The 8,103-nt window shown below is 40.2% G+C and overlaps 1 protein-coding gene across 1 annotated transcript; it reads right to left on the minus strand.

The window, feature by feature from the left end:
* Positions 1–1,414: 1,414 nt before the first annotated feature.
* LOC134155230 (14 kDa phosphohistidine phosphatase-like) lies at positions 1,415–5,071 on the minus strand. Its single transcript, XM_062602156.1, has 3 exons — positions 4,872–5,071; positions 4,276–4,400; positions 1,415–1,598 (listed from the first exon to the last, which is right to left on the minus strand). The coding sequence occupies exons 1-3, from the start codon at positions 4,999–5,001 to the stop codon at positions 1,506–1,508; spliced, it is 348 nt and encodes a 115-aa protein (XP_062458140.1). The 5' UTR covers positions 5,002–5,071; the 3' UTR covers positions 1,415–1,505.
* Between the last annotated feature and the right edge of the window lie 3,032 nt (positions 5,072–8,103).

Here is an 8,103-nt window from a genome sequence, read left to right on the forward strand (position 1 = left end):
CAAATTATTGACTTGTATGCTATTCTTGGCTACTAGGTACACAGGCATTTAATCGCATTCTGAAATCAAAATCTTGTGGAGGCAAAAAAAGCCTGTGATCAATGTTATCATGGCTTTTGAAGTGGTGCAGCCAGAAGACTATTTACTGCACAAGAACGTAAAGAGAAGCACAAACAGCAGATGCAAAAGTGCACAGGGGTGCTGGAGGAAAAAGTCCAGGCTGCTTGCGGGGGGGGAAGCAGGTGCCAACCACAACACCTATAACACCAGGTTCAAGAGACCCTGCTCCCAGGTGATTGAGATGGAACTCTTCTAATGAGGAAAGACTGAAAGGTTTGAGAACAAGTACAAGAAATTTTGCCCAACCAGTCAAAACAAAGACACAAGGGTGACATGATGCATTAGTAGTGTATTAATAACAACAGGATTTTTTTTTTTTTTTTTGTGATAGAAACTCAACTAAAGCCTCTCAACTTTCATAGCTTGTACTTGAAGAGTCACATGCACATTGAAAAGAAAAAGTTGCTCTATACCACCAGATACTGGTAGATAAGTGCAGTAGGAAATAGCAAAGGGAAGAACTGGGATTTAGATAGAAATACCTCTTAAAGACTGCAAGTCAACAAAGTAAGCATAAGAACAAAGCATATTCCCTTGAAATCTACAGCAGCATTAAAAGACAACTGGCAGAAAACAAAAAAAAGTGAAAATTGTAGCAAGTAACAACAAATGAAAGGCAAAGTGCTGCCATGACACATGTAGTAAGTTAATTCAGACACTGCCTAGGTGTACTGGCTCTGGCAGGAAGGTAGTTACCTATAAATTAATTATTGCTATAAAAGAGAAAAAAATATCATAAAGGAAATTAACAGTACAGAGGAATCAGTATTGTCAGAATTTGACATTGCCATCAGTCTACTATAGGCAAGAATCTCACAGGAACACAAAAGAACGCAGTCATTACTTGTGTGGAACATAAACGCTGAATTTTCAAAACTGTCGAGTAAATCAAACCTTTACATCATTGGTGAAGAACTGTAATAATCAACCCTCCCCTCTCCTTCCTCCCCCAGTTTTTGTAAATTTGGATAAAGGAATTTGAAAAGCCTAAAGAGTAACAGGAAAAAAAGGAAACTGAAAACACTGTGGCCAAAAAAACAGGGAACAGGTCCGGTCCTGTGGCGCTTAAGTTAATGGCAAAATCCTGATGTATCCTACAATGTATCAGACAGCACTGGATGAAAATAAACTGCAGGTAAGATGCTGGGGGAGCGTTTAATTAGATGGCATATCAAAAGGAAAAGAAAAAGGCTTAGAACTGCAGATTCTGCACAAAGGAATGATCTGAAAAGTAAGATATATCTGGGAATTACTAACCCTATTATAAATCACAGCAGAGTCCAGCTACTCCAGATTTATGGTAACACACAGAAGACATTTGATTTTATTTATTAAAGTACAGTTCGCAGAGTTACCAGTTTTTGTTGTGTACATAAATTGCCAATTTATTTCTTGTCATCTGACCATGTAATTTCATAATCTGGATATGCTTTTTTCAGTATCTCCACAGTCACGGAATGATCTGCTTTTCCATAGCCCTGCAAGAACAAATGCTTATTAGACATATACAGAAAGTCCACAGAAATATTCAGTTCTCGTTGACACAAATGATCCAGTTATTTGACACTTCAAGTAGTCCACATACAAATACAGGTTCCAAAAGAGTTATTCTTGCAGTATTGTGGTTTCTTTAACTCTTGTCATCTCCAATCCCCCTCCCCAGCCTGAGATGTAAAATATAAATGAGATGGGGTCAGGCATATTTTTCACATGATGGTTTCTCCAGCAGAAAACTCATTTTAAAATGTTCCCAACCTCACAACTACCATATTTACTGAATATCCTTTTAAACCACAGAGATTACATTGACCGCTTTAATGCGTGAACATACAAACGTCTGATTTGGCTCAGCTGAAAGAAAAGGGAATAAGCTACCACATGTGTAAACATTTGAGTAATATTCTAGCCACTAAAGAAATCAGAGTCTTCATGTTTTATTTATTTGGAATCTTGCTTTAGATGGTATGGCATAATTTTAAATATCTGTGTTCTTTAGCCACTACAACACCAAACTAAGGCAAGGTCAGATGACTTGTGATTAACCTTCCTTTAAATCACTGATCACATTGTTACTCTTTCACTGAAATTTAAGACAGTTGTGGCAGAAAGTGCCTTTTCATTACTGTCTTATATGACTGGAGTCGATTTCTTATTTTAGAACTACAAGTAGGTTTTTGCTGTCAAAAAGCCTTCACTGCACAACAGCACAGTCTACTGACAGGAACCTGTGATTTACAAGTCACCTTTTTCCAGTAATATTTCATGAGAAACTTAACTTGGAAGACTGAAAAAGAGAGCTCAAGCTGTCATTATTAAACAAAACATGTACTCTTACTCAGGACTGACACTGTCCCAAGAGGAACAGTTTAACTAACCAGAATTTAAACTTTACAGATTAAAATTATTGATGCTTTATAAAATGCAAACCTTTCAAAAAGACCAGATAATATAGTTATGTCAGAAATATTGCAGGTTTATCCTGTCAGTTGTAAAGCAATGGACTCTTCATCAGGGACTGTAGTGATAGGACAAGGGGTAATGGGTTAAACTTAAATAGGGGAGATACAAGTTAGAGCCAAGGAAGAAATTCTTTACTGTGAGGGTGTTGAGGCACTGGCACAGGCTGCCAAAGGAAGTTGTCGGCTGCCCAATCCCTGGCAGTGTTCAAGGCCAGGCTGAACAGGGCCTTGAGCAACCTGCTCTAGTGGGAGATGTCCCTGCCCATGTAAGGGGTTGGAACTAGATTTTTAAGGTCCTTTCCAACCCAAATCATTCTGTGATTCTACAGATTACTCTTGCCTTGGTAATCACTTTGAACACCTTAACCAGTTTTGGAAATAATAGAACAGCATCAGCTTCAGCAGAACAATGACTATTTCCCTGGTTTTCATAAAACTCCAGGATAGTTCTGGTTTAGAGTCTGACAACAAATCTCCAAGTAGAGAGAAGCATTAAACCAATGTAATTAATATACTCACTTCTGACCTGCTACTGAGGTCTTCTCAACCTTCAGGTCTCTGCCTGACAGAAGCCCTCATGGTAATAAAGCCCTGCTTTTAAATGGTGCTTAGCTGTAAGTGCCAACATACCAAAGCAAAGCAGCATTGTATTTTCCATAGACATTGCATTACAAGAATAGGAGTTGACTCTTGCCTCTAACACTAGATTGGCAGTTGAGTAATACAGGGGTCAAGTCTCATCTAAAAAAGCAGTTCACATGAGGGACTACAATCACAAGAACTTAGTACAGTAAGCATTATACACTGCCTTCCCGCCCCACACAAATCTAGAGTGGGTTTGGTTTCTTTCCTTATGATTCCAGGTGGCAAGAGTCATCTCTGAACAAAAGCAGCACTAGCATTTAGAAACACTTAACACATTCAAGGCCCAACCTCCACTGCTCACCTAAGGTGAGCAGACTGGAAGTAACCATCTCTTTCTATTAAGAATTAACTTAATAGAACTATTTTCTTTTGGGCTAGAAGCTTTACTTACAGTATTACTACAGAAACAGCTATGCCTCATCACAGAGCAGCACCAGAAACAGGCTATAGCATGTTCCCTAATTTCAAGAAATCATTAGCACTTAAGAGTCTTTTTATAAACAGGCAACAAAATACGTTCTAGCTTCCATGTTCTTGGAAATTACTTTTATTCCCACAAAATGCATTTACATGAAACTACATCTTCACCTATTAAAAATTAACCACACCTAAACTAGGTCTATTCTTCTCACCCAACACATACACAGAACAATATTCACAATTTAGCTGGTCACTACCAACCATCATTCTCATGAGCAAATAAAGGTTGCATAATAGCTGGATAAAGACCCAGTGGCTACAAATGGGCTCTTCCTGATCTAGCAGTAAAAAATTCTGAGTCAGAAAAGCTAATTTCCATTTTTAGTCTGGATTATAACTTAATGTAGGTATTACTCAGTATTAAGTTATCTATTATTTTTGCTTTTTAATGGCAGTCTCCTGTCCTTAGAACTAGTGTTTTTTTCTAATTTATCTCATAAGTGAGCCAGGCAAATTTTCCAATTTTGTTTACACTGCGATTCAAATTGCCAAAAGCCACAATACTATGAAACAAAAAACCTGAGAACATGAGAGACAAAACAATCTGAAGGAATACAAGAGATGCACTTACTGTCGAGAGCCCAAATACCCTAATTTTCTTCTCTTTGCTATTATGATCAATTTTCCCTCCTCCAAGGCACTTGCACTCATATCCCAGCTTTTCCATCTCAGGATTTACTTTTTCAAATATATGATCTGCACAAGAAGAATGTTTCGAGCCATTAGAATATGCACCCAGTATCAAATACCGAGAACTCTTCAGCTATTTTCCACTCATTTTCCTCCAGTGCCCTTCTTTCACCTGCAGGGTGAGGGAGGTTTCTCTTGATAGACATAGAAAAGCTGTAATCAAGGTTCTCTATTTCAGGCTTTTTACTTAGTTAACACCTCTCATTCTCCTAAACGAGGTTTATCAGGTTCAGAACTGGCATCTGGCAGAGACACTGCTTTTCCTATCAACACAAGGCATCTATGAAGGTTACAAAAGGGGCTTCTGAACGACGCCCGCTGACACCAGCCACCGCAGGCTGGGGGCTCTCCCTCCGCCTGATTCGCTTGGGAAGCGGCGGCCACCTCCCGCACTTGAGGAACGCTGCCGGGGTGGACGGGGCCTGTTAACAGTCGCTCCCCTCCCGCCGCCCTCCACCGCCGCGGCCTGTCACCCACTATGGAACTCGGCTGCCTTGGTGCCACGGACGATGTCCCGCGGCTCCTGACCGCCCGGGCGCTGCAGACGGACCAGGATGTACTTGAACGTGCCCTCAGGGTCGATCTCTACGTCCCGCACCGCGGCCATGGCGGCGCCCCCACTCTCAGCGGGAAGGCGCCGCGAGCTCCGGAGGGCGGGGCCCTGCTAGCGCTCGGTGGGTCGTCGTGAGGCGGGCGGCACGGGGGCAAGGGAAGGCGGGACCGGGCCGGCTTCTCCTCACAGGCTGCGGCAGGGCGCACGGGGAAGGTCGGCGTCACCGCTTCCAGTTGCCTGCCCAGGGCTTAGGGGTGCATTTGTCCTCAGCCGCAGTGCTGCCCACCCCCGGGTCCCAGAGCCGGGCCTCGCACTCGCCACCGTGGGTCTGTCGCAGGGCAAGGCGTTTACAGCGGGGGGATAAGGGGGTCATAGAGAGGCAAGTAGCTTTATGCCCCAGCATTTTGTAGGATACATTTTACAGGCACTGAGTAAGAGAGAAATTCACCTCCTGTTTGCCTTATTTTTATAGGTTCCATTTGATGTGTTAGGTAAGCTCCACACAGATTCATCAGGAAGTCACAGGTGTCTAGAATGAGTAAGGTGCACCGATTCACTGAAGACTAAATCCATTATGATATTAACTGAAGGAAAATAATAGTTTTAAGTAAGAACATATCAAGAGCATATTCCAAAAAGAAGGAATACTCACATTAAAGACTAGAAGTCTTGACATAACCACGTCTTTCAAGTGCTATGTTGTAGGTCACTTTCAACCAAGCTATTCTTTTAATACATAGAAATAGTAAATCATAATTGACATTCATTTCTTAAGTTCTTAATTTTTTTAGTGCTTGAATGCAGACAGTGTACTATATAAACTAACATACAATACATTAAAAACACCAGTAAAACAGAGGAAGAGTTCAGCCTATGGAGGTGCTTAAGAGGATAAATTTTAATTCAAAAGTTACATTTGTTTTATGATTTTTTTTTTTTAATGCTATTCATTAAACTACTTCATTAGCTGTCCTAAGCCTGAATAACGACTAAAGCATCAATAAGATAAACTAAATTCTTACTGGTTGAATCTTTATAAAGAGATGGGAAGAGCTTTAAGTAGAAACACATCTCAGCTGTTCTGGATTTACCAAGGTAGGCAGGGAAAGCAATAAAAACTGTGTCTGGGTAAGGTGCCCTTTAGGATAGTAAGGTTGAGGGAGTTTTGTGGGGTTGAGGTGTTTGCTCAAGCTTGTTTTCTTCTATAGTGAAGGCCTCTAGGGTTATTGTAACCTCTGTTCTTTAAGTTTCTTTCAAACACTCTTGAAGGTCTGTTTTTGTTTTAATTGCTTTTATAGATACAGCTTTTTGTCTAATAGCCTAATATTTTATGTTCTTATTTATCTCTTGTTGGAGCTATATCATTAAAAATGTTTTATGGAGCTTGCTTGTTTGAGTGAGCCTTGCCTTTTTATTTTAACAAGAATTGGGTATTTCCCAAGAATTTCCTTAATTGCAGAAGCCTGTTGTATGGCTGTGGAAAACTTTATTGACCCGTTTCACTTACGATGTACGGAAGGAACTAGCAACAAACAATGGTTGCACTGATGAGCAAGGACAAGGATGGCAAAGGAAATACTTGTGGTGTGCTTCAGATAGAAACTGAACTTAAAAGGAATTTGTCCTTAACCAAAAGAGCAGTCATTTGGCTTGATCTGACAGTGACCTTAACAGCCCAAGTTTGTGACTTGATTATAGGTAAAGCACAACTTTGTCCTGTTTTTCGTAATACTTCTGTCTTCCTAAGCACCCACCTTATCCAAAAGTAGTTTTCTGTGCTGAGCTGTAGGATATTTCTGTTGGTTTTTAGGCTGAAGAGAAAAATCCCCTGCTGTTGGTGGTAACTGTTAGCGCGTCACTTTGTGGGTCTCAGGGGTACAAAGAGGATGGCATGGGGTAACAAGAGTCTTAAAACAGAGACAGACTGTCTCCAGTAAAACTGCATGGTGGGACTTCCCTTTTGTAATGAGCTTACTCATATCTAACTGTGGCAGTGAGTTTGGCACTACTTTCTGAAAAATTAAGTTTATTTATTTATTTATTTGACCAGGTGACATCTTGTCTCGTCACAATTGTGTCCTAAAAACCGTTGTTCTGATAAAAAGTATTGTAAGTATATCAAATTAGGTAACACTGAACTGATGTGATAATAATTAAGGTAGTGTCTATTTTTCTTGAGTAGTTACGGCCAGATCATAAGTGTTGCCAGTGTTTTTTACTCTTCTGTGTTACATATGGGGCTTGTTTTCTATTATGTTTTGCAGGCTTTGGACTGGACCCAGGTTGACTGTAAAGTTGTATTGTTGTTTATGCCCTGCTTATCATCAGATTGTTTCAATATTTATGGCCTTGTGAAATTCCCCTATTCTTGTGTTGTGCCAATATTGCGATGTATATTGCAGTGGATTAAACTGTTAGTGTAACGGCATGTGTGGTTAGGCTGCTGTTAGGCTGGATCTGGGGTACGATAACCATGTTACTAGTTGAGCTAGTGCATCTGAACTTGGTCAAACTTCTCTATATACTCTATCAATCAGGGAGATTAAAAAGAAATAACGCAACCTGTGGTTCATGTGACATGATGAGATACTTGGGTGTTACTGTTGTAGCTACCCCAGTTTGCTTTCACAATGTATGATATCTTCTTGTAGGTCATTTTTTTTACCTTCTGAAACTACTTCCTGAATGTCTTGGGAGGGATAACGCAGATAATAGCCTTGTGTTCTATATTGCATCTCTTATAATAGGGTTCTGTAACTGTGCTTTTTGTGAGTGTTCCTTCTGAGGGAATGGGTTCCTCTGTACTGTCTGAAATATTTGGGTGATGGAAACTGCTGATGGGGGACAGATACATTCTCGTTGTCACACATAACTGAATTTCTGCTAGACTTTTTGGTGGCATTAAGGCTACAAGATATATATCTTTATTTAAAGTAACTTTCTAAAAACATTTTTCTTCCATATTACGTGTTTTGGTTCCCCAAGAAAGATAGCTCTTTTCAAGTGCATACAGCTACTGAGAATTCTTTTAAAATCTTTTTCCTAGTGTTTCATGGTTTTTGGTTAGTGAGGTACACAAATGGTCTCCAAATGATCTTGGAGGAGGCTTCCACTTGAGTGCAGTGCCCTTAAAAACTAGATCTTGAGTGTTTACTA

This window comes from Pezoporus occidentalis, unplaced genomic scaffold, assembly GCF_034315485.1.
Source record: "Pezoporus occidentalis ecotype Australia unplaced genomic scaffold, CSIRO_AGI_Poc_V1 ctg76, whole genome shotgun sequence".
In the NCBI taxonomy this organism is placed as follows: Eukaryota; Metazoa; Chordata; class Aves; order Psittaciformes; family Psittacidae; genus Pezoporus; species Pezoporus occidentalis.